The sequence below is a fragment of the Ostrinia nubilalis genome, chromosome 18, assembly GCF_963855985.1.
Source record: "Ostrinia nubilalis chromosome 18, ilOstNubi1.1, whole genome shotgun sequence".
Classification (NCBI taxonomy): domain Eukaryota; kingdom Metazoa; phylum Arthropoda; class Insecta; order Lepidoptera; family Crambidae; genus Ostrinia; species Ostrinia nubilalis.
In genome coordinates this window covers 9,899,300-9,926,665 of record NC_087105.1, presented here as the reverse complement: position 1 = coordinate 9,926,665, position 27,366 = coordinate 9,899,300, and the positions used below count along the sequence as shown (strand labels likewise).

At 38.9% G+C, this 27,366-nt stretch overlaps 1 protein-coding gene, 1 long non-coding RNA gene and 1 other non-coding gene across 3 annotated transcripts; 1 reads left to right on the top strand and 2 right to left on the bottom strand.

The window, feature by feature from the left end:
* The first annotated feature begins 476 nt into the window (after positions 1-476).
* LOC135080916 (5S ribosomal RNA) lies at positions 477-595 on the top strand. Its single transcript, XR_010259086.1, has one exon. It is a non-coding gene; the product is annotated as a 5S ribosomal RNA (ribosomal RNA).
* Positions 596-849: 254 nt separating this feature from the next.
* Positions 850-22,405, bottom strand: LOC135080892 (chromosome-associated kinesin KIF4A-like). The gene is made up of 21 exons (XM_063975621.1): positions 21,751-22,405; positions 21,259-21,360; positions 20,381-20,572; positions 19,462-19,621; positions 18,701-18,912; positions 18,078-18,240; positions 16,981-17,506; positions 16,175-16,363; positions 14,760-14,933; positions 14,033-14,236; positions 11,560-11,714; positions 10,816-10,964; positions 10,009-10,139; positions 9,500-9,613; positions 8,187-8,312; positions 5,803-5,994; positions 4,381-4,620; positions 3,431-3,486; positions 3,060-3,360; positions 1,821-1,908; positions 850-1,131 (listed from the first exon to the last, which is right to left on the bottom strand). The coding sequence occupies exons 1-20, from the start codon at positions 21,989-21,991 to the stop codon at positions 1,897-1,899; spliced, it is 3,639 nt and encodes a 1,212-aa protein (XP_063831691.1). The 5' UTR covers positions 21,992-22,405; the 3' UTR covers positions 850-1,131; positions 1,821-1,896.
* An 873-nt stretch (positions 22,406-23,278) lies between these two features.
* LOC135080709 (uncharacterized) lies at positions 23,279-24,172 on the bottom strand. The gene is made up of 2 exons (XR_010259059.1): positions 23,964-24,172; positions 23,279-23,441 (listed from the first exon to the last, which is right to left on the bottom strand). It is a non-coding gene; the product is annotated as an uncharacterized LOC135080709 (long non-coding RNA).
* Positions 24,173-27,366: the final 3,194 nt, after the last annotated feature.

Here is a 27,366-nt window from a genome sequence, read left to right as displayed (position 1 = left end):
AACCACAAATCGGCAAATATTTTGCCAACTGAACATTTCTGAATCATTTACAAACACATTTTTGTTAGTAAACTGTCAAAATTCTTTGTCTTTATAGAAACTGAAAGTAGGCGAAAAGATCATGCGATTTTTATAAGTGATCAATTTAACTTAACAGACGAAAACTGATGTTTTCAATGTGGTATCAAATGGACGTCCACTGCGATTAACAAACTTAAATATTTATGTAACCCATCGCGATAACCCGAAGATTTGCCCTATCGCGATGTAGGTATGTAACCCAGCCCCCCTAGACAAAACGCACTTTTTGATCGAATCGAAAATCGAATCCGTCAAAACTCCATACAAAAAAGGGGCTTTTCGACCACTTTTCGACTGGTTTGCGATTATAATTTGCACTTTGTCTAGACCTACAGGACAGGAATACAAAGTGGGTAAATTCACATAATATGATAAACAATTTCAGGTATTCTCTCGCCAACGTCCATAACACGTTGAAAACACCGGTTCTCGTCTGATCACCGAAGTTAAGCAACGTCGGGCGCGGTCAGTACTTGGATGGGTGACCGCCTGGGAACACCGCGTGATGTTGGCTTTTTGCATTTTTTATTTATTAAAAATGTGGAATGTCTTGTTCACAAAAAAATAAAATGAACTTTGTAAGATTTTACTAAATATTTTACTTTCATTCTGTGGAAACTTCTGTCAATAATTTCCTAAACCTATCACTACTTTCTATACAGGATGTTAGGTAAATGGGTGTCGGCTCAAATACTTATTTACCTAACATCCTGTATTTTTTTGCAGTTATTATTGTGTGAAGTGAAAAGTAACATAAATAAAAGACGGTTTACATAATAAATATTATTTATTCAGAGACTCCATTCAATTTATAAACATTACAATTATTACGGAATGGACATTCAACTCATGATTTCAAAGCGACTTAAACAGGAACATACGCAGTCGGTTATAATAAACTTTAACATTAGTCAATATGTTATACACATAATAATTTTCAATACATTCATAGTAAGTAGGCAGAAACATTATTGTCCCCTGTTGGGTACAAAGGCACTTAATTTCTTAAAAAAATACTTAAGTTTCCCACTCGTCTGCAAGTCATTCAGTCTGAAATAAAAAATTTAAAATGTTAATAAAATTTGGGAACCCACTCCCTGATTTTTAAGTGACCCCTATGAAAACAAAATTCCTGTTTTGTGTTACCATAGGGGTCACTTAAAATTTGGGATTGATGGTGAAAACGGACATAAGTGTATCAAGACCAAGTCTGACCAGTGTGTGTTACCAATGCGCGGTGATGAAATACGGATCTGAGACCGCGTCTCATGTTACTTACTATGAGTCTCATAAGAAGGCTCAAGGTCGCCTAAAGGGCGGTGGAGCGTGCTATGCCCGGAGTTTCCCTGCGTGATCGAACCAGAAATGAGGAGATCCGCAGGAAAACCAAACATGGAAACCAAAGACCGGTCGTTATGGAAATGCTCCTTTGTGCAGCAGTGGACATCATAAGGACTTTGTGCAGCAGTGGACATCATTTGGCTGAAATTAATGAGCAAACCCACCAGGTAAAGGTGTGTTTGGGTGCCCAATGCCCGCCATACGAGTAACTAATCGCACTTGTTTGTGAAAACTATAAAGAATGTGAATATTCTATATTTTATGGCCAACTGCCTTCTGATGTCTAGAGTCATAAATTAGTATCACCTACATGCTCTACTTTCTTTATTTAAATTATTCAAATGCGCCGGTGCGAAACAATAAACCGTGTACAATTTTTTTAAAAGACATAATGTTACCTTTATTGGTTTGGATTCGATGTTTCCCTGATCATTGGGGAAGAAATAGCTCTTCTTCTTCTTTACGTATGTGGCGTCAAGGTGATTTCTGTAAAATAAAATAGAATATTATTTAAATCAAAACTGATATTTTTTCTAAATGATAAATCGACAAAAAAGCATTACACTAGAGATAAGTTGTTTATTTTGTAAATTGTAAAATAACTTTGGATAAAATAAAAACAAATAAAGTTTAGGGAAGCAACTTTGTGGGAACACCTATGGCATAATTCTGCATAGCATTGGTTTTCGACAAAATACTAACTATGGATTATATTTTTCCACTATCTATGTCTTATCTTTAGACTATAAATAATAAGTTAATTATGAATCAAGTTAAAATAGCATGAGTCAGAAGTTTGTTATTATTAAATTTGTTTCTTTGAATCTTAAAATGATAATATTATTATGATTATGACTAAGTATATCGCTATCAAAATTGTTTATATGACTTTACTAACACTCTACTGTGATGATATACTTAAACCTTCTCTCTAATAGAATCTACTCTTAAAACCAAGTCACAATTCAAAATTGTACTAGAGCTCGCCTACGCAACAAGCTACATAATTGAAACCTTTGGACATACAACGTACACTAATACATTTTCTAAATACTTACGCCCTAGGAATATGGATGATATCTAGTATAATTTTATTGATGTTTTTATCTGAAATGTCCTAATATGCTACTAGCAGCTTTGCAGAACTATGCACTTACTGTTTGGCGACGACTGAGGCCTCTTAAATATGTTCCAGATTCCCGATATATTTTTATAGAACGAGTATGTTCTGTTGGCCCTACGAAAGGAGTGAATTGTTATAGTTCTGTATAATATAAAATATAGATTTGATTGATTTGAGTAGAATCTTTAAGGTATGTTCAAAAGATTACATGACGTTTGTGATGCCCTGTAAATGCCACGATTGTATATTAATGCACTTATAAATATACGCACATAGACACCACGCGAATATACCTTTTTCAGATACGTACTGCATCCTATTACGTAAAAAAATATGTAATTTTAATAAACTAAGACGATGTTTGCAAAAACGCCATTTATTACATACGTTTTGGATCACCAGTAATTCGACGAATCTTACAAAAACGTACCTATGTTTTTGCCATAAAGAACATAAACATAAACTAGTAAGAGCATAGTCCGCAAAACCGGTACAACAGATAGACAAAAATAACCTCTTTCATTAGGTAGCTGAAGATGGTTGAAATAATATTGTATTTGGCTGCATCGATCCCGTATTGAAATATGCTATTGGCACAGTACGTGGACATTGGAGCAACACACGTATTGTATAGGAGTAGTGCTAACATCCATTTTTGCGTTCGATCTGCGGGTTTCAGAGTCGGTTCTACTGGGGAACGTTTCTTGTTACGGACTGTGCGATCAGTTTCATCATTACTGTCTTTACATGGTGATAAATTTTCGCTAGCCGCCACCGATTCCAATTCTTCGTTCAACTCTTGTGATGTTTCAAATCTACATCAGGTTACGATTTTAATAAGAAACACGCTTTATTTAATAATTTAACATGATTAAGAATGCTTACCGTTTGTCGAAGTACGACGGTGGCGTTGAATCTAACGACAATTCTGTGCTTGAAGGCTGTAACAAAAGAAAAGTCATATTTTAGGGTTTTGTTTCCGGTTATTCCGCGGTTTAAGATTATCACAACATTTAGAAATCAAATAACAAACAGTTCCAGCTGCAGCAGTTAGAGGTAAGATAGCCAGTTCCTCCGTGGTTGAGGATTCCGGGTGAAGCTCGCTTCCACCTTCGGCTTGATCATCACTTACCATCAGGTGAGATACAGGCCAAGAGCTTCCTCGTTGTGGATAAAAAAAAATCAATAAAAAACATACTCTCAGAGCAAGTGAATTTTGTCTTATTTGTATAGTGCCGCTCCAGTGGATGTATACTTACGTTGTTCTCCTTGTCCTCGCTATCAGAGGAGGTGCGCCTATTCTTGCACAGTTCAGCCTGGCAGCGACACGAGCCGCCGCAGCCCTTGTCACTCTTGACACATCCGCACATCTTGGTAGAGCAGCTGCCTCTACAAGTGCAGTGGATGTATAGACGTAATACTTACGTTGTTCTCCGTATCCTCGCTATCAGAGGAGGTGCGCCTATTCTTGAACAGTTCAGCCTGGCAGCGACACGACCCATCGTACCCCTTGTTACACAGCTTTGGTCGAGTATCTTGTCACATTGATTGTATACAGCTGCTCCAGTGGATGTTTATAAAGCCCGGTCTGTGAGCACGTAGAATTTTGTCCAATGACTCCAAGCTACCCATCCTTATCGCTCGCGCGTAATTATGTTGCTATCGCGCTCGCACACTCACTGCGGGTGCCAGTCGCACAGTCGCGACAGCAATATAATTACGCGCGAGCGATAAGGATGGGTAGCTTGGGGTCATTGGACAAAATTCTACGTGCTCAGTGCTCACGGACCAGACTATACCTGCATACAACCATCTTATGGTGTCGAGACACTTACGTTGTTCTCCTTGTCCTCACTATCAGAGGAGGTGCGCCTATTCTTGCACAGTTCGGCCTGGCAGCGACACGAGCCGCCGCAGCCCTTGTCACTCTTGACACAGCCGCACATCTTGGTAGAGCAGCTGCCTCTGCAAGTGCAGTGTGGAGCGCCGTCGCTGCCTCGCTTTATCGCTCGCGTGGACGTGTCTGATGACGTGTCGGCGGCTGTGAAGTTCATGGTTAGGCGGGAACGCTGCGCCTGGAATTGAAGATAGGATTATACTGTATATTTTTAGGCCCACACAAAATTACGCGTTATCCGCGCTGATCTGGCAACTGGCACTGGTTTTTAGACAAGTTTAAAAACTGCACCAGAACAAAGAAAACTGAAATGAAAGGGTTTTGTGCCAAAATGGTCGCCCTAAACTATGTCGCAACTGTGACAGTGATATTGCAGTGGCGCGTAGCGTGACCTTTGATGATTGATAAGGCTACTTCCAGTAATCGGTCCATCGGGCTTGGGGCGTCCTAAACTTGAAGATTCTGCTACAGACATAAGTCAGCCCATTGCTATTATAACTTGCTATATTCAGACGACGTCTATTATCTTGCACTCGAGAACTTGCGACAGACATAGCCTGCCAACCACCATTATAACTTACTACATTTTGGACAATACACAGTGCCCGATTAAGTCTACTTCATGCCCTAAGCCAGCGGTTCCCGAATGATGGTCCGCGGAACCCTGGGGTTCCGTGGAAAGGCCGCAAGGGTTCCGTAAAAAAATATTATCCCACGTTTCGTGACCGACGTTGTTCGCTCGCACCGACTTGTTTACGCACAAGGAAGGGGCAGGGCGTGCGGGCTGAGTAGTACGGGGATTCCGCTAGGAAAAGTGTAAACAATTAGGGTTCCTTGGCAAAAAAAAAATTGGGAAACCCTGCCCTAAGCAATACACCCCGGTGCTGATTGAATGAATTTTTTGGTGCTGTCCCTCCAAGACGTGATGCCCTAAGCAATTGCTTTGTTTATGGGTTAACCCGGAATAAACTGAATATCCATTACATTGATCATTTTGAACAGAAGTTTTAAACAATTACCTAATTAACCGCCTCTGTGGTCTAGTGGTAAGACCACCTGCTTCAGACGCAGAGGTCCCGGGTTCGATTCCCAGTGGGGGCAGATTTTTCTGTTCGGTTTGGTTGATGGTAGGGCTTGTTCTAAGTCCGCCTGGCTAGCTACCACCATCTTACCTAAGTCTGTCGCCATAACAACAATGTTAAGAGCATTATTGTGTTCCGGCAGTTAGAGGTAAGATAGCCAGTTCCTCCGTGGTTGAGGATTCCGGGTGAAGCTCGCTTTTACCTTCGGCCTGATCGTCACTTACCATCAGGTGAGATACAGGCCAAGAGCTTCCTCGTTGTGGATAAAAAAAAATTACCTGTATCCTCTTAAACAGCGGCGTGGCCCTCCAGTCGGGGTCCTTATCCCGGTCCTCAAATTCATCCTCCTCCTCATCAGTAGGCTCCTTGTACTCAACCTTCTTCATGGCCTCGATGCTTTCTTTCTTAGTTCGTTTCTTCGCTTTCTTGCTCGCAGAGCGTAGCTGTTCTAACTCTTCGATTAGCTTTTTCTGTAAGTATAGAGTCAAGTTTAAATTGGCAAATCTTTATAGAGTATTGTTATGTGTGTTTAAAGTCGCTAACACTGAGGTAATTTTCATTTAGGAATCACCAACACGCATACCATATAAAGCCCGGTCTGTGAGCACGTAGAATTTTATCCAGTGACCCCTAGCTACCCATCCTTATCGCTCGCGCGTAATTATATTGCTGTCGCGACTGTGCGACTGGCACCCGCAGTGAGTGTGCGAGCGCGATAGCAACATAATTACACGCGAGCGATAAGGATGGGTAGCTTGGGGTCATTGGACAAAATTCTACGTGCTCACGGACCAGGCTTTAGCTCAAAGACGCATCTTTGGGCATCTTTGAGCGACCAACTGCTTCAAGTTATGACGATATTATGTACCAATGAAACTGTTTCTGCGGTTCCATGAATGTTGTAAATAGATTGTAGTTTACTATGCAGTTGTAGCTTAAACCAATCGAAAGAGAAATACAGAAGCAATAATCATATTGAGTAAGTGTTTTTGTTATTATACAAAATTGGACGATTTGTAGTCATCTACTGAATACTAAATTAATTTGTTCAAACGTAAGTATTATTAATGAGAAGATTAGTATCATATGGATTAGTACTTCAATGAATTAATCTGGAACACGGAATATGGAAGATTAGCATATGACGGCACGCGGCATCAGAGCGTTAAGTTGTCGTATCGTGCCGTCATTAGCGAATTATAATTCAATGAAGAACATACAGTATCATACATTTTTCCTTTCATCTTTGTGTACAGTCGTCAGCCAATCAGACATTTTTGTAGCAAAATAGCGTGTATTGCAATGAGATAAGATGCATCTGTGTTTAGTTGATGTGCTGTCCATACTTCGTGTCGGGAATATAATTTGCATTTTTATAGTCGCTAGTCTTCGTAACTATTCATCAATATCATTGAATGTGTTTAATCTACTCGATCGATTCCTACACGAAACTGCATGCCCATTAAATCAACTTGTTTTTTTCGATTTGTGTTAGCTTTTATCATGTAATCAAGTAAGTATATAGGAAATATAATAAATTTCGATTTCAACAATTACATTACGAAAACATTATGAGTTTGTGCGTGTAAATTCGCCGTGGGCGAGGGCCCTAAAAGATAAGTGCGTATTGAAATAAATAGAGAATAGAGTTGAACTGTCAATCAAACATGTTTTGTAAATCCTAGTCATACCTACCTCAAAGTTGAATAATATTGCGTATCACTTCTGTATACCTATTTATTATTGCTCCGAATAGTCAATCGGATTCCGGATCGTTGAATGTGGTATTGTGTTAGTTAATTACTATCTTCATTCTGTGTAGTTGACGCCAAAAACTAGTTTTCAAAGTGCAATTCCTTCAATTGAGATAGACCTACGACGTCAATTAGTTTGCCAAATTTATTTGATATCAAAGAAGCTTAAAATGGTTTTTCTGTTATTTTAAACTTCCTAGCGACTTGAAATTATCGTGTCAACTACCCTATCATTAACCGTTTGATTGATTCCAACTGAGCTATAGATCGTTTTATCCACGAAGACGCGCCTCACCATTCTTCCGCTAATGTTTGAGTGTTATTGGTACACGCTAAATCATCCATGAGTGCACACCACATGACCCTATAATAATGACGCTCGGATTGCTCGGATCAAACTCCTCGCACCCCGCGCTTCTTTCGACCAAAAATTTGTGGGGCGCGTCTTTTTGGATGAAACGATCCTACAACGTGTTAATGAAAAAGCGCAAAACCTCAGACACCCCAACTTATTTTTATTATAAAATAATTATGTAAATTATTAAAATTAATTTTCGCGGAATATTTACGAAAATCTTCACTCTTTTTGTTTTCGCCCCGCGCACTTGTTATTGACCTTTCACAGGCTGATTGCAAGGCATGCACGCCTATGAGTGAGTTAGTAGTTAACGTAGATAGTTCATTCACCTTTGATAATAGAGTTATGTAACACAACGTAATAAAATTATTTTTTGTTAAAATTTGACCCTAATTTTTTATTAGCGGAATCGATTCTACTTTCGATTCCGAACAAACTAATTTCAGGTTTTGCGCTTTTTCATTAACACGTTGTATATCTACAACTATCTACCACTAAAACTCTCTGGGCAGTGTCAGTGTGTTTAATCGCTGTACAGCGTGGCACATACATTCTCGTCTTCGAACTGCTCGAGCCGCTCCTGTTGGTAGGTTATGACGTTCTGCAGGTGCCTGCACGCTTCTGTCTTGTCGCCGCGGCCGACCACACCCCGCTGGAGAGCTACTAGCGCTGAGATCTAGAAAGAAATTAACACAAGTAAGCTAGTTTCTCAGCGTGATCGAATCAGAAATGAGGAGATCCGCACGAGGACTAAAGTGACTGACTAAAGCCTGGTCCGTGAGCACGTAGAATTTTGTCCAATGACCCCAAGCTACCCATCCTTATCACTCGCGCGTAATTATATTGCTGTCGCGACCGTGCGACGCGCGCCCGCAGTGAGTGTGCAAGCGCAACAGCATCATAATTACGCGCGAGCGATAGGATGGGTAGTTTGGGGTCATTGGACAAAATTCTACGTGCTCACGGACCAGGCTTTAGCTCGCAGAATCGCTAAAATCAAGTGGAAGTAGCCCGCCCACATGCCTCGCAGAGCTGATGGCCGCTGGGGCAGAAAAGTTCTTGAGTGGCGAACTCGAGCCGGAAGACGTAGCGTGGGCAGGCCTCCCACTAGGTCAGTGGTTCTTAACCTTAAGTCACGAGGGACCATTTTACCAAATTTCTGTCTTGTCAGGGACCACTTATATTTTTTTTTTCAAAAGAGGAGGTCGATTTCTCGCCCCCTGTGCGCCGTTTGCGTTATGTCGACTCGACTCAGCACGTCACATCACTTGTTTATTACGATGTCTTCGTGGACCACTTGGAATGCCTCCAGGGACGACCAGTGGTCCGCGGACCACCGGTTAAGAACCACTGCACTAGGTGGACCGACGATCTGGTGAAGGTCGCAGGACGTGCCTGGATGAGCTGGATGTGGACGGCGCAGGACCGATCTTTGTGGAAATCCTCGGGGGCGACCTTTTTCCAGCAGTGAACGTCATTCGGCTGAAATGAACGAACAAACGAAGCTACACTAGCGTCGTTTGTTCGTTCGTTCGCTATCAATTTTAATCGATAGTGCGAATGAGGCCCAAAATTAGTAATAAAATTTATTTCAGTAATAAAATCGATTACATTGTCGCCAAATGTATGTATTCATCGATAGTATGGAGCAGTTTTTGCAAAGATAGCGCATATAGTGGACAACAAATTCTACCTACTACCTACTTACGGACCTACGGACCTACGGGTCAATTCTCTCTAACTCTCGTCCCCACCGCTGCAACTCTTGTGCAGCCAGGATCTTAACCGTCAAAACCCCAATGAAAACCCAACCAATGAAGGTCAAGTTAATTAATGTTTTAGGACTACTGTAAAGTCGATTACCTTCTGTTCACTCTGCATCTTGACCATGGCAAGTTGTCGCTCAAACTCCGTCTTGCTGCTCTCAAACTCCATTGCGAGACGGTCGTGAGCCTCTTTGATTTCTTCGTAACGTGCCTGTAAAGTGAGGGTATAATAGAAATCCATACTTTTATAAACAACATTAAGGTATACGTAAAAACGTTATAATCGCAACGGTCGCAGTGATACTAGGACTTCATTTAACTAGCATAGCCGCTCTACAAAAAAGTATATGACGTTACGTGACGTTGTCCAACAAGATATTAGCTTGCCAATCTTTCAAACTAATAAGGAATTAATTGAATTGCAAAAAGGAATAATTCTGAGATCATTGAGATAGTTCAGTCTCCGTTTTCATCGATTCTCAAGTACTTTGAACATGTCACGTCATTATGCGCATACACTTTTGTGAGTATTTTCACATCAATCAATACAAACACTTTGGCATTGATTGATGTATTTGGTTTAGAGATACTCAAATTCATCATTACCTGGAAACCTTTCTCGCTCTGGTTCTGCATCTCGCGTTTCGCATCCACTAACAGTTCGAAGAGGCATTTCAGCGCCACTTTGGCTTCCAGCATTGATTGGATGTTGTCCCATTGTGTGCGCGATTTGTTTTCTGATAAGAAACAAAAATTAAAATTAACACTGAATAGCTGTAAATTGGCATACAATAAAGTGACTTAAGAGATTTGTGGTCCATTTAATTAAGTTTTACTACAGACATGGCCCATAACGAAGTAATTTCATGAGTTAGAGGAGCTGTGTGGGAGGCGTGACACATTTTTTCATGAGTCACAGAGTTGTCATAGTTTTAAGGCGAAGCCGAAGCAGACCAAACGCGGGGCAGTAGCAGCGCTGCTTGAATGCGGGCCCGCGCTGTTGTATTACTATGGCGGCCATATTAGCATGGCAGGGCGGTAGCAGTGCAGCGCAGTGCTAATATGGCCGCAGTTGCAACTGCTTTGAAACTGCAGCTGTCTTCAGTGTGCCTACTGCCGCGCTGCAACAGACCCGCGTTTGGTCTGCCGAAGCCTTTAATGTCTGAAGTAAATCTTTGCAGTCTCACTGACGTTTGACTTATGAAAAAGCACCGCACTGTACCTATATCTCTATAAAGAGTATATCATGAGTAGATGTGCTTATACCTATAGCTTTTAAAGAGAAGTGTAAGGAACAGGCAATTCAGGTCGATCACACTTCTCTTACTGCGGGAAGATTTAAATAACAATAAAAGGCCAAGATGTCTAATTAGATAGATTAATATACCAATTATTTCCATTTAATGTCCATACCTTGGTCAGCAGTCAATATCTTCTGCTGCAAGTCGGATATCTGCGCTTTGCGTAGAGCAAGATCATCCTCTAACTCGGCGATCTTCTTTCTATTCGCTTCTTCATCTGTGCTATTCCTGAGGTTCTCAATTTGCTCGGTTATCCATGCTCTGAAAACACGAAAAGATTGTACACGTTTGTATTGCCTCTATTGAGTTTACAAAACATACAACCAAAAGTTCTTCAAGGCATAGTTTAGCACCCTTTCTTTTGTACGAAATCCTTCCACATAATGTAAAAATAGATTTGTTTCGCGTACAGCCGGGCTATGATGCGCGCCGTGATAAAATCTCATCAAGGATTTTAGATGGCAAATGTATGAGTTTACTAGCTTTTGCCCGCGGCTTCACCCGCGTGAAATTTATTTTGGCACAGATCGTTATAAATTATAGCCTATATGTTATTCTGGGTTATAAACAATAATACTGTAAAGTTTCATCAAATTCCGTTCAGTAGTTTTTGCCTGAAAGAGTCATCCAAACTTTCGCATTTATAATATTAGTAGGATTGCGTAAAATCGATGAAATGGCGCCGATAAAAGCTTATCGCGGCGCGCAACTTAGTTTATGTAAAGTATCTCTACTCTCTACTCCAGTATCATCAAACCATCAGTCTGCAATCTGTTTCTATGTAGATTGTACAGTTTGATCTGGACATAATTATGACCCATACAAATGTCTCTCTTCAATAATAATAACAAGTTACCTGTACTCCATGAGTTCTTCCAGCGACTTCTCAGCCTCCACAATGCTGAGGTGTACCTCTAATTCCTGCTCGATGTACTGTTGTACCGCGCCCGCTTTCACGCTGCCTTTCGCGTTACGCTTCATAGCCGTCTGCTTTTGACGCTCGAGGGCTTCCTGATGAGAAAAAATATTGTTTTAGAGACAGTTTGTTACATTACGTTTACTTTTGATTTACTAGATTATTTTGGAAGAGGATAAAAGACATATAATTTTTACTTTTTTCGCGATTCGCATGTGAAACTGAAGGATAGATCATTACGATATCAACATCATTATCATCATTTCAGCAACACGATGTTCAAATCTGAACATAGACTTTGCGACTCCATCATGGCCGTGGGCGATTGTGACTCCGTCTAACTCTGATACATAGTTACGCTCCTTGACGCCGTCTAGCTCTGATACTTACGCTCCTCGACTCCGTCTAGCTCTGGTACAACCTCGTTGATTCCGTCTAACTCTGATACATAAGCTCGTTGACCCCGTCTAGCTCTATTACACATTATGTTCATTTACTCCGTCTAGCTATAATAAGGGAGAGTCCGCTAATTTGGACCAGTTTTTTTCAATCCCATTTTACACATAGTTTTCTTTTGTTTTTGCTAATGTCCATGGTATATAATAAAAGATACATTATTCAACTTACTATTTCATAAGTATTAATTAACATGATTGTTGTATATTTAGCACAAATCAACAAAGTACGAGTTCAGAGCTTCGGTCCAATTTAGCCAACCGGTTCGATAATTTGTACCACAGGGTTACTAAATTGGATTTCAATAAATTTCAAGCCTTTAAAAAAACTATGGCAAAATATTATACGATACATTCTTAACAAATTAGGAAACGAAGAGGAACAGTAGTTAATAACATAGACAATCGATATTGTTTTACACGTTATCACGATTTTGAGTACAAGTTTTGTAATTCCAATTATCGTAACGCACACTTGTACCTAATCTACTTTGCCAGTCTTTTGCTTTCATTTATTGTTAGTCAAACATAACTACGCTATTATAACTTCAAAATATGATTTACTAAAAAAAAAATTCAAAATCCTTTGGTAAAGTTCCATACAACTTGATGTGGTACAATTTAGCCGACTAGGTGATAGTGCTTTTAAAAAATCGGTAAAAAATATAGCTTATAAATACCGAAAAATGTTTCAATTTAATTTACGCTTCTAAATAATATATTAGAAACACCCTGTGATTAAATTTAACAAAATTACAATCTAAACATGTATTGTCAAAAGTTACTTGAAAACAATGAAAAAATACTTTTCAAAATAAAACACACGTGTTTATTGTCACGGCAAAAACCACATGGCCGATATTAATTGATTTTAGTTGTGTATCGCTGAGTGTTGCAATTCATCATCATCATGTCAGCCATAGGACGTCCACTGCTGAACATAGGCCTCCCCTAATGCTTTCCACATTGATCGATTGGTAGCGGCCTGCATCCAGCGCTTCCCTGCTACCTTTACGATGTCGTCGGTCCACCTTGTAGGTGGACGTCCCACGCTGCGCCTTCCGGTACGCGGCCTCCATTCCAGAACCTTGCTGCCCCATCGGCCGTCAGTTCTGCGCACTATGTGCCCTGCCCATTGCCACTTCAGCTTGCTAATCCGTCGGGCTATGTCAGCGACTTTAGTTCGTTTACGGATTTCCTCATTTCTGATTCGATCTCGCAAAGAAACACCAAGCATAGCCCTCTCCATAGCACGCTGTGCAACTTTGAGCTTCTGTATAAGGCCTATAGTGAGAGGCCACGTTTCCGAGCCATAAGTTATCACTGGTAACACACATTGATTGTAGACTTTCGTCTTCAGGCATTGGGGTATTTTGGACGAAAAGATGTTACGTAGTTTCCCGAACGCTGCCCAGCCGAGTTGGATTCGACGATTGACCTCCTTCTCGAAATTGGACCTACCTAGCTGGATCGTTTGTCCGAGGTAGACATACTTGTCGACAATCTCGAGAATTGAGCTCCCAACTGAAACTGGGTAGGGCGCAACGCAAGTGTTGCAATTACAGACATTCAATAAATACTTTACGAAATATGAGGGTGGTACAATTTACCCGGCGGTACAATATACCGAACTCTCCCCTACATACGCTCGTCGACTCCGTCTAGCTGTGATACATACACTCGTTGACTCCGTCTACGTCTGGTACACGCTCGTCGACTCCATCTAGCTCTGATACATACACTCGTCGACTCCGTCTAGCTGTGATACATACACTCGTTGACTCCGTCTACGTCTGGTACACGCTCGTCGACTCCATCTAGCTCTGATACATACACTCGTCGACTCCGTCTAGCTGTGATACATACACTCGTTGACTCCGTCTACCTCGTACACGCTCGTTGACCCCGTCTAGCTCTGATACACACGTTCGTCGACTCCGTCTAGCTCTGGTACATACCTTGAGCCGCTTGTTAACGGCCACGGCCTCCTCCATCTTGCGCTTGAGCACGTTTTGCTGCTTGGCGTGAAGCGACTCCATCTTGGCCATGGCAGTAGCTCGCTTGCGGTCTTCGTTGCGAAGACGCAGCATCGCTCGCTCGTTGTCCGCCTTCCACTTGCGGAACTTCTCGCTTTCTTCGCGCATTTGCTTTATTATTTTCACCTGGTAGAAATGATAAGTTTTGTTTATGGTCATCGACAAGTAATAGTAAACTGAATTTGAGCCTTATTGAAATGACATACAGTTCAAAATTTATTGAGGACATACAACAATTGAGATAATAAATGAAGCTTGTTTTTTAACTCTCAGACTATGACGTAATAGTGCTTTTCACAAAGTTCTAAGTTATTTGTAGCATCTTTGGAAGAATTTACACAAATACATGCAGGGGACAGATTCTCACTGTACGAGTATTTTTTCCTCTATAGAATTAGGCAAGTGTTTTATCTAAAAAGTAGTAGTAGTAGTATAGTGTGGTCCGTGAGCACGTAGAATTTTGTCCAATGACCCCTAGCTACCCATCCTTATCGCTCGCGCGTAATTATGTTGCTATCGCGGCTGCCAGTCGCACAGTCGCGACAGCAATATAATTACGCGCGAGCGATAAGGATGGGTAGCTAGGGTCATTGGACAAAATTCTACGTGCTCACGGACCGGGCTTTAGTAGTAAAAATGATCAGCATACCTTGGTGACCTTCATGGCTTGCAGCTCAGCGTTGAGCGACGCGATCTTGGCTTCGTTCTTTTCCTTCATCTTGATGATGTTGGCTTGTTGCTGACACTTCTTCTTCAGATCCGTTATCTCCGCTTCCAATGCAGACACCTTTGTTCGGCGCTCCTCGTGCGATGGGTCTTTGCTCTGTAAAACAAAAATGTTACGGGTATCTTTTGAATCCTAACTAAAGCTGAGTTGCACCATCTTACTTTAATTTTGACAAATGTCAAAAGTTTGCCAAACTCCATACAAAAAACACCGGTTATCGTTATAATTATTGTTAAAGTGGTGCAACTCAGTATAAGTGTGATAAAAGTCTCGAATTGTGAACAAACAATAGCATCAGTAACTATTTAATTGGCAGAAAAAAAAAATACGAAACGTCATCGTAACATTTCGTCTTCAAGATAAAAAAAGGATCTGTAAAAAATTCATGTCAGTCAAAACAAGTGTCGTCCTAGGTTCAAAATCAATGGTTGAGTCGCGTTTGATAGACCACAAAGTATGTTATTTGGTTGGAACAACCACCCAATGTCTCTCTCATACGACTCTTTATTAATCTTCAACTTTAAATAGTATGTCAATTGGTTATTGTGTCAACAAGCCTATTCTATTTACCTCCAATAGGACTATGTCTGTTTTCAATTTTCAGAACTAGTCTGGAGTTGTCTCTTTTTATTTTTGTCTAAAGCTGCTGTCACATTAGGGCGTGAGAAGCGCGGAAGCGGCGTTTTTATAATGTGAAGGCAGGCATCCGCACTCATATAGTATGAAATTATCGGGAGCGCGTCTGTTGCGCATTTGTCGCGCTGCTAAAGTCACCTAAATCAGGCCTGTTCATCTCCGCGAGTTTACATCGAAAACAAAACACGCACGATAGCCCACCTACAGGATGCTATTCAACAAGGCCTCACATATGAGCGAACATTGACTCATGCACGGCTATTCTTGTGTATGATGGAAGAAAATAAAGAAAATGGTGTACTAAATACTGTGCAGTATTTAACTGCCTAAATAATAATAAAAACACAGAATGTACTTTTTTAAGTTGCCTCAAGACACAGAGGAAAATAAGTAGTTAATATTATTCATGATAATTCATGCTAAATCATGTATTTCCTCCGCCATTTTCCGCAGTTTGGCACCTCACGTCACATCATTTTACCGAAGTCAGCCCTATAGCTTCGGCGCAGTGCCGATCACTGACGTTTGTCAACAAAATGGTGCTTGACTCTTGAGACAGGCTAAATTACACCATATTGTTAATGACATTGAGCATACATTTTTTTAAATACCTTCGCGAAGTAAAACTTCTGTACGTAGTACTTATTATTATTCTGTGCCTAAATGTGAAAGCGCTCTAAATATTTGGTTAATAATCTTACCTTGGTCTGTTTCAGCTGCTGCATCAGAGCATCCTTTTCTTTCTCCAGCATGGCGATCTTTTCTTCATTCTCGCGGAGGTTGTGGTGGCTTTCCAACATGTCTTTATTGTTGGCCAAGATAGCTTGCACTACGGACGCCTTGATGGCCATCGCGCGGTTCAACTCTTGAAGCTCTTGGTTTAGCGCCACCTATGAATTGGAGATTCAAACGTTAAGACTATTGTTTATTTTTATTTGTGTTTAACAAAGAAAAAATTGAGGTAATAAAATGGAGAGTAAATTAAATATGGAGAGATAGAGCGAGACAGAGAGAGAGCTATCAGAAAGAAGCAATCAGAAAAGATAAATAGAATAGGGGAAAACCAATGAATAACATTAAGAAATGAAAAGAATGACAGGAACAATAATCCTGCAGAATGTAATCTTTGTTACAACAATACTGGTGGAGGCCTATTTTTAGCAATGGAGTTTGTTCTTGTGGCTGAAATGATGATTATTACCAACTTCTGTTTAAATATAATTACCATTTGTATGAAAAACTATGTAATGAGGGCTATCGTTTTTATACCCCTGGCGATTGACAGGACCTTACTCGACAGTGACGCCATCTTGATGAGTGCAAATGCGATAGTCCTCCTACCACTTTAGCGCTCACCAGCTGGCGCCACTGTCTTCGCTACTAGCAAGTGACAGGACCTTACTCTACAGTGGCGCCAACTGGTGAGCGCTAAAACGATAGCCCTCATTTTACAAATGGCAAACTTGTTGGGCACCTGTTGTTTACTCAAATAAACTGTAAGACTTGCCTGTCCCATAGCTCTCTTCTCCTCTTCCAACACCGCCTGGTCCTCATTCAGCAGTACATCGTCATCAACCTTCTCATGCTCACTGTCTTCCTTCACAAACGACAGCTTAATCTCATGATCAATCAACTCCTCATTAGTTTTCAAGTTAACCGACTGCAAGTCCTCCAATCTAGTCTTGATTTCTTTCAAATAATCAACAACACTAGTCTTTTGCGCTTCGTCGTCCGTCTGTTGACTAGTGTTAAGGTTTTCTATAGTCTGATTGCATTGCTCCGTCAGCTCGTTAAGTTTCCGTTCGATTTTGTCCTTTGCGGCCTCAGCCAAGAGTGCTTTTTCGCATAAGTTTGTGTTTTCTATGAGCATGTTGCTAAGGTGTTCTGTAACTTGCTTATGTTTTTTTAATAGTTCGGAGTATCTCGCTCTTTCTCTTTCCAACTCCTCTTGGAGTTGCTCGTTGTTTTGTTCACTGACTGTTGGTGCTTTGCCCAGTAATTGTAATCTTAATTCGTTTACTAAATTGTTTAGCCTGTTGAAAAATGAAGTGGTTAGTTGATGCGTTTATTTATGTTTAAGTTTTTCTTAAAATGGGGTTGCATAGACAGAGCATTATTGATTTTATTTACCTATCACACATAGGCAACCAATTACTTTTCGTTGATATAAAACTTGGTACAGTGTACCTACCATGAGTTTACGATAGGTGTGCACGCTAGCGAGTACGTCAAAAATCTCTATGAAGATTTTGTTTCTTGAAAGTAGCCGCCAGGGGCGCTGCACAATATGTCATAAAATTAATGTCATTTTTTTACGTAGTCGCTAGCGAACACACCTAACGTAAACTCATGGTAAGCACACAGATGAAGAAGAATGTACTTGGTGAATTTTCAACTGTCAGAAAACAGCAACAATAACCTTTCCTTTAGGTAGACATTCCTAACGCAAGTTTCACTGCTTTTTTTAGAAATTGAGATGATGGGCTAGTCAAAAAACTAATCTTTTGGAGCTAGTTTATTACAAAAGTCTAAAAAACATAAAAAGATTTGTATTCCAAACTGGAATAGTCTTCAAGACTAAAGTAACAAGTTCAACTACAATACCTGACAATCTCAGCAGCTTTAGCATCCTGGTTGATGATGGGCTTGTTGCGTATACGTCTCGCGCGGTCCGCGTAGCGTAGCGTAGAGACCGTCTCGTCTAGATTGTAGTCCGCTGGGCTCACGCACGCTACCATTAGCGTGAGAGAGTTGCCGCCGAGACTGTCTGTGGGATAATATGGGAGTAATGAAACCATCATTGTTTGAAAATTTTAAGGAGTCAATTTAGGACAGTAGAGCATAATGTTTAGTAAATATGCTCAATGCTCATCTAGAATATTAAAGGTAATGCTATAAGTTCTTCTCCATTTAATCACACTAATGTTATAAAGGCGAAAGTTTGTGAGCGTGTGAGTGTGTGAGTTTGTTACTTCTTTACGTCTAAACGGCTGGAGCGATTTTGATAAAATCTGGTATGAAGTTAGCTGACATCCTGGACTAACACATAGGCTACGTTTTACCGCGGGTAACACCGCGGGGCACAGCTAGTTAAACACATAAAACAACAGCTTCTTCCCGCGATTTCATCTCTACATAGATTTTGATGCGTAAGTTAACTTTTGCATAGGAGTGTAATAAAGTGAGAAAAAAAATCATCAACAAACAAAAAAGAGCCTACAATTTACCTTGCAATAATCTGGTAAGCTTGCTGTCTCTGTAGCTAATAAAACTCCTATTGGTTCCGTCTCCCAGCGCTGAGATGACATTGCCAAGTGCCAGAAGACCTTGGTTGATCTTCACTCCTTCCTTAAGCCGTTCTCCGCTGGCTTTCGTCTTCTTTATGCGCTCTGAGCCAGCCAAGTCTACTAAGTGGAACTTGGACGTGGTTGCTATGTTTCTGTGAAAGGGTTTACATAATAAGACACCCTGTATAGACCTTAGACTTTTAGTCGACCGATAAGGTGGGTCGCCTTCCAGTTTGTATGAGGAATCGGCCGATAGCAAATCAGTGTAATGTGCGCACTTCCATACATGTTACTGATTAACAGCCCTACCAAATTATCAGCCAACAAAAAGTTTGCAGTCTGTGGGGTGTCTAAAAGTGTGGGATGTGCAACTTTTTACATTGACAGAAAAAGCATCAGTTTTTTAAGATGAGATGATTGGTAGTTTTGACTGTGAATAACACACTACCAAATGGGTACAAATTACCCATTTCTTAGTCCAGTATTCTGAAGTAGGTACAATACTAGAATCAGACTTAATGAACCATGATCCATGTCGTCTGAAATGGCTGAATTAAACTAGGCTTAGCATAAATATCTGTGATTAGGATGTTATAGTGTCGAACCCAGAACTACAGATACAGAACCCACTCTCTTATTTCACTAAAGGAAATGGAAAAATCAAGTAATTGAAGTTATCTTTGTTTGCCCAAGATACATACTTATCAGTCCGACTTTCTTTCGCGATGACGATGGTAAAGACAGCGTGGCTTCGACTAGACGCTTGGTTCATGGCGGTGGACCCAGTGACGCGCCCGATGGATCCTTTCTCCAGAACCGTCATCGTCTCCATCGTTGAGGTTACTGGCAATTCTGTTATACCTGTAAGGAAAACCAGTCATTGATAAATCCTACATATCTTTACCACCACTGCACCTCCTGAATAGCCAGGAAACAAATTGGCCTCTAAGAATCTACAGTAGAATCCCGATTATCCGGATCAATTAAAACCAGGGGTGTTCCGGATAATCGAAAATCCGGATAATCGATTTCAAAGTAAAATCAAACAATAATTAACTTTCTACAATAGAAAGGGTTTTCAATGCATCATTTTATAGTCTAAAAATCGAAATATTAGACCATTGGTCATCCATTTCTTTTAACAATAAACTAAGAAGACGTCCGTACCTACCATGTTACGGTGGCGGCGCCTTAGGTTTTTATGGGTCTAGACCATGAAACGGTAATTAGAAACCGTGAAGAATCGAAGTCCGGATAATCGAGATTCTACTGTATGCCAAAGAATATTATGTTTCTTGTATGGGGGACCAAGTTTTTTTAATAAATTTACATCTGGTCAACAATTTATCAAACAGCTTTGAATATGGTTAGAATAGATAATTTAATTCCTGATACAGAACCAAAAAAATAAAGATAGTCATTTTCACAACTTACTACTAAAAGTGATCTTATGGTGCGTCCAGACTGGGCGAATTTGCTCGCGCGGCAAACTCAACATCCTGCTCACTCAAGAGCAGAGTGAACAGGTTGACCAGGTGCCGCGCGAGCAAATTCGCCCAGTCTGGACGCACCATAACACAAATATTATGATCATTGCTATATTTTTCTAATTTTATTTACCTGGCAAAATAACACCCTTGTTTATATCCTCCCTGATCTCAATGATGCTGTGCCCCCTTTCCTTCCCCGACAGTAAGTCATAACACTGTTCCTGGTATAGCTCCATGAAGGACACGCTGACTTTGAACACAAACTTGTCTTCGTGTGTCTCGATGAAGTCAAATATGTCTGCTACAGCCTGTGGTATGACACCTGAAAGATATTAAGTAAAAACTCTACTAAGTTTTTATGCTTCGAAGAAACAAACATAAAAACTGGAAAAACAATAATCTGAAACTCTGTTTTCAAAGTTTGGTAAAAAGTGCTTTTTAAAAGCCTACATAAAACAAAAAAATGAGCTTTATGATTTTTTTTTATTCAATAAACACCAATGAGGACTAGGTGTAGTCTTACCGGCAATCTAAAACATTCTAATCATCATCATCATCAATCAATCAATCATCCAATAAATAAGCCTCTATGCTACAGTAAAAGACAATGGCTAATAAATACGTAAACCACAACAGATTTCGTAGACAAGTGATAGACTTACTCAGTTCGGTGCCTCGCAAAGGTAACCATTAGAACGGAAACTTTAACTTTAAATTACTTTATTGTTTTATAATTTAATATTGTTATACTCTGTGTCGCTATTCATCATGCTGTGTGTATACAATTAGGTTGTCAATCTAGCTCTTAACTACTAACCATGTGTACTTAAGTATCTACTAACAAAACTCGATTGTCAACTGTAGTATATACCTAATAAATAAATAAATAAAATAAATTAATTTAATTGTAATTATAATTTGCTTTATCAGCAAATGATATCAAAATGTTAGTTTTTATCCTAAAATGAAATTAGTTACTGAACAAAAATACATAACATAAACACATACCAAGTTTAGTTGAATCTCCATCAGAGCCCGAATAATTTGTGCCCATGGTATAAGTCTTCCCAGAGCCAGTCTGGCCGTACGCTAATATGGTCACATTGTATCCTGAAAGAAGGTATCAAATTAAAAATTTATAAGGAAAAAAGTTAGTAAAAATATTTCATCATCATCATCATCATTTCAGCCATAGGACATCAACTGCTGAATATAGGCCTCCCCCAATGCTTTTCACGTTGATCGATATTTATTTAGTTAATATGTTCCGCATGATTTTAATTAAAAGGGCAAATACTCAATCAAGTAATATAACGAATACTAAAATATATTTCTCCCTCCATAGTAGAAAAAAGAAACTTTTTATTTTTCTATACTCATCATACACAAGTTATTTTCTGTCACAGAAACTGAGCAAAGTTAAAACTTTGTAGGGACAATTCTTTCCTTTATATCTTGAATACATAGGGGTTTTTTAAGTAGAAATGAGCCAGTAAATACCTTGAAATAACTTCGATATCAGGCCTTTCACTGCTGTATCGTAAAACTCCTGCTGTGTGATGTGCTGAGCAAAAACATAGTTGTATGTGAATGCCAGGTCTTTTATCTGCACTTGGGGCTGCCCAGGCACAACGTCAATGCATTCATCGCAGCCCCTTTCCACCTCCAATTGCATCAACGGTCTAATTCTTAGGGCGACCTGCACCGTATCAATAGTCCCCTTGCTGTCCCCGTCCACCATTTTCAGTAGATTATTGGACTCTTACTAAGAAAATACAGTATATTTCAAGTTAAAACAGTTTTCATTGCTTTTATTCGCGCCGATGATCAGGGAATTGTCAAGTTGTGTCCCTTCCTTGACAGTTTCCGGCCAGTAAAGTTTAAGGCTGCAAAAAGTTTTGATGATTATTTAACTTTACGATACAGCCAGGATGCAGAATATCTCTTAGAAACCTTGTATTCAAAGAATATTGTGGAGAATGCGAAAATTCAAAAGGAAAATAGGATCTTTCTTGAAATGTTTTAGCGTTAACACGTTTCCTTTTAAAAGGCACACTTTATTATTCACTCAATAGCTAAAGATAAATAGGTAAACTAACAGACACACAGTATTTCAACAACAACTATAAAATTCTTCAATGCATCAGTCGGTAAACGGTTAAACTCAACGACACTTTTGAATTTAATTCGAGGGAATGTCAAATGTTTTTACGGAAAACTGAAATTAAACCCTAACGCGTTAGCATAGAGCCTAAATTTGTGCAACACATTTTAACAGTTTTGTTAAATTTTTGTAAACTTCATTTTCCGTTCGGATACACATTATAATAACGTAGCCAGTCGGGTCTTGTCAGAAATTACCAGAAATATAAAAAAATGTAACCTTTTTGAATAAAAAGTAACCTTCATACGGGGGGGGGGGGGGGGGTTGCGGAGCGAAAATGAATGACCATTCCATGAAGACCGAAAAGTGACCGGTCGTATAAAAACGTTTCCTGGATTTGCGTTTTATTATCGAAAAACATTCGCTAAAATTCATTTTTTTTAACAAACTCAGAATACGGAACAAACCAGAAGGAGTGTTCGATAACATTTCTACGCGGCAACTTGTGTCCAAAATACTTCCCCTCCCGCGCCCCTCTACCCCCTTTAGTGTTACTAGCGCCGTGTGACACCCCCATTTTCGGGGTAAAATTATGTAATTTTTTAATGAGATGTTAAACAAGTAAAAAATAAGTAAGTGAAATAAGTACACACGGCCACAGTATATTAACTATCCATTTCCGTTTTTGCTCTCGCTCTCATCAAATGGTGATTCTTTGCGATAGAACGAGACGACATGACTGGCCATAGGCATAGATAGTACCTACCTACCTATGAATTTAATTTTTACTCCGAAGTAACTAAGTGTAGATGATTATTTATTTCTATTAAATAGTGTAATATACTACATGTAGGTATAATATGTTATTTAAAAGTCAATTACAAAAGTCGAATATAATTTTAGAATGCCAAGTAAAACAAAAAATAAACTTAAGGTTCTTTATTATGTAAACATATCGACAACAAAACATTTGTTTACGGCGCAGTAGTGCTTTTAGTTTAACTTTTCTTGGAGTCAAAAACAGAATCCAAATCAAAAACATCACCAATACTTGAATTTGATTGCGAGGCAACTCTGGCTGTGTATCCTGAAAGAAAATCAGAGTAAGTATAAGTATGTAAGCAATAATTAATTAAAATTATTATTAAATATACAAATATTGCTGCTGCTGATCTGTTGATACCAATGCCTTACTTTTGAATAAATGGGAAAGTATGAAATTCACGATAGTAATTTATTATCTCCTCATTATTTAGGGAGTAGGTAATATTATAAATTAATTCAAATATTAAAATCAAATCAAAATCAAAAATATTTATTCAGATTAGACCACAAGTGGCACTTATAATTTAATTAATCAGGTTGTCATATTGTCATGGATGAAAATACACTAAAAACTAATTAAAACAATAAGGATGGGGAAAATATTCCATTATTCTGTGGTAACGCTAACAAAATTAACGCGTGAATTTTTTATAGACAAATGTAATTCAATATAAAAAGTAGGGTAAAATATTCCGTTGACCTGTGGCAACACTTACAAAATACAACCGTGATTTTTTTTGAAAATTATTATTTAATTAAAATGAATTGGAAATGTGCTACTTACGGATAAAACATGATCCCATGCACTTTCTTCGTAATTCCAGTAGCATTCTTACATGTTGGAACGGCACAAGATGGCATAATTTAATTATAAAGTGTCAATCTGACGGATATGTAAACAATGCGCGCGCCGGCCATTGACTAATTGCTCTAAAGTCAAATTAGTGCGTTTTGGAGTAATTTATATGAATACACATTTACGCCCGTTGACGGTTTCTGCCCCCCTAGACAAAACGCACTTTTTGATCGAATCGAAAATCGAATCCGTCAAATTCCATACAAAAAAGGGGCTTTTCGACCACTTTTCGACTGGTTTGCGATTATAATTGCACTTTGTCTAGACCCACTTGTTTGTTCCGTATTCTGAGTTAACAAACAATAAATCAAATTCATGTTTAAATGCAGTTTATGACATAATTTTTAAAGGGGAATTATAGAACGATCGACTAAAAAATGACTTAGCGACTGATGATGGCATACTGTTTTAATAAATTGAGCGGTATGAATTTGAGTAAGCGAAAAATTAACTTAACTAACGACGAATATTGATTAATAATCAAATGCAGAACGAGTTTACAAAAAGTGGGTTATGTTTAATCCATTTTAGATATTAAAATTCTGTCTGTGCGATTACATTACTAAGTGAGCGACTAGAAATACAAAGAGGGCAAAACGTTACCTGAGCTTGGACAATGGATTTTGGATCTAGCAATTCAGCTGAAATTAACAACACTAGGTACAACTAGAAGCAAAAATGATTCCCATTGGACAAAAAAGAAAACAAGGTCGGCCTGCTAAGTCCAAGCCAGCACTTATTTGCCAATGACGATGAGTAGGTATAATAGTAGGGCTCCATGAGGAGGCATGAGCCTATCAATGTTCCATACAATTAATGATATTACTTTTTGTAGTTGACTGAAGTGACTTATTTTGTTTTGTTATTTCGATTTATGTAAATGCATATTATTATTACTTGTTTCATTTCATTACCTACCCTTAACCCTTAAATGCATAGTGTTGCCATATGTCTACGAAGTACTTTTTTAATTATAGCAAGTAACACATTTTACAAGCGTTTCTGAATGTACGCTAATATCATAGAAAACATCCAAATAAAAATAAAAAAACCGCAAATGGAGGTAGATTTGAAAAAAAATTAACCAATATTTGACGTAGCGATCGCGAAGGAGAAAAAATTGGTAGTGTTAAAATTTGTGGTATTTGATTTTCGGATTCAGTGAGAATTAATTGCTAAAACGATTGGAAAAAAATACATACGTGTTAGAAACAATGTAAGAATTCATTATTATAACTTATTTTTTTGGTAATCTATCCCGAATGTACCTTCGACTTGGTTTTTGTGTATGTAGCCAAATGTCTACACCATGCGTTTATACCTTAAAATTGTTCGATAGGAATTGTTCTATGGTTTGCTTATTTGGCTTTTCTTTTCAGCATGTTTGGCTCGCTAATTGAAAAGGAAATTGAGGCAGCTCTTGCTGCTTTAAATGATGGTGCAGTCTCAGAAGATGATGAAAATTTAGATGATGATAACATCGATTATTACCCAAACGTACGGGATTTATTGCATGATCTGGATGAGGAGTCCATAGATCATAATCTACCCTTGGAACACAACGAAGATCCTCCCTAGTAGTCTATGAAGAGGAGCATAATATTAGATCAGATGGTGTTTCGTGTCAGTTCTATTGAGATGAATCTCAATAGAACTGACACGATTATTTGAACTAAACCCTTTTTGAGTAATGCATAAAATTCGTTTCGTCTACAATTTTCGAAACAATGTCATCGTTTATGAACTTGATAAAGAACTGAAATGGCTCCTCCAGGTCAGATATTTCTGTGGGCAGTTCCGAATCCCCTAAAAAAGCAATGCGATCATCGTCCCATGGTGGTAAATTTCTTTTTTTCCAAATCATCTCCCGGCTACGTGACCTCCAAGCTGCAATTCCTGGAATACCTGAACTTGATTGCGCAGATGAAGTAGGTACCCGCCACAGGTTCCGCTAAGGAAACACCATCTAATATGTGCTCCTCATCATAGACTATGGGAGGGTCTTCGTTATGTTCCAAGGGTAGATTATGATCTATGGACTCATGCAATAAATCCTGTACGTTTGGGTAATAATCGATGTTATCATCATCTAAATTTTCATCATCTTTTGAGACTGCACCATCATTTAAAGCAGCAAGAGCTGTCTCAATTTCCTTTTCAGATAGCGAGCCAAACATGCTGAAAAGAAAAGCCAAATAAGCAAACCATAGAACAATTAATATCGAACAATTTTATGGCCTAAACGCATGGTGTAGACATTTGGCTACATACTCTAAATTTTCAAAAATATACTTTTTTTTCGTACTAAGATTTTTTTTATTATTTTTCCCCCTATCTGTGACTAAAAATCTAATTGAAATATTTTTTTCATAACTAAATAAAAAATCATGCATTTAAGGGTTAAATCTTAATAATTACTTGGCTAATATAATAGTGTTTCTTCAAATATCATTTTTAATGTGAGCTCATAATACTTTGTTCATTGTAGTATTTTCAGTGGTTTTTGTATTTGAAACACTTCGTTTAAGATAAAATGCCGCTCAGTATAAAAAAAACATTTGCCAAATATTGAAAATAATGCAGGACGTAACGTTGGCGCTCAAACAAATATTAGGTCGCTCAAATATTAAGAAGCATCTCATTGTGTATTTTAAGTACCTCAAATTAATGTTTGTTAGTTGCTGTTCTGTTGATTTCTCATCTTTCGCAGTCAGTCGCTCACTTAGTAATACTATAACCTAAATTAATTATTTTTGACACTTAAAACTTTAATTTACAGTCACTCGTTTTAATACTACCCATTTTTAAATTGTCACTATTAATATTTTTTACTGAATAACCTGTAAATGTTAAATCTACAATTTCTGAAAAATCACCTAAAAGTAATCTTTTCATTAGTGTAACCTAAAAGTAACCAAAGCAGTTCAAAAGTAACCTAAAAGGTTACAAAAGTAACCTTCTGGCAACACTGGTTACCGGTTTCCTACCTTCGAGCTTTTGAAGGAGATGGCTTACAAACTTGCACAAACTAGTTTGATTACTTTGCTTGCAATCACTTTGCAATATTCGGATTCGGTCATGCATAAACAGTGACATAGTCATATTCATTTAATCCATAAACAATCATTTATCGTATTAGAAATTTTAAAAACGAACTCACTCATAAAACCACCGGCGCGGTACCGCGGCCACCATGTACGTACCGTGTAAGTACGCCATTGGGCACGTGGGCCATATCAAAACACTTGCACAAAAAGACTTGTGCGCGAATCTTGCGCAAATGGACGTTTGCGCAAAAGACATGCATGAGTGGGAAAGACACGTGTGCGAA

Excerpts from the sequence above, each read along its gene's own strand:
- LOC135080892 (XM_063975621.1), bottom strand. The coding sequence starts at position 21,991 with ATGGTGGACGGGGACAGCAAGGGGACTATTGATACGGTGCAGGTCGCC. Across the intron at positions 14,237-14,759 it reads AAGCCATGAAGGTCACCAAG|GTGAAAATAATAAAGCAAAT; the intron begins GTATGCTGATCA and ends CATTTCTACCAG. Across the intron at positions 11,715-14,032 it reads CCGTTAACAAGCGGCTCAAG|GAAGCCCTCGAGCGTCAAAA; the intron begins GTATGTACCAGA and ends TTTTCTCATCAG.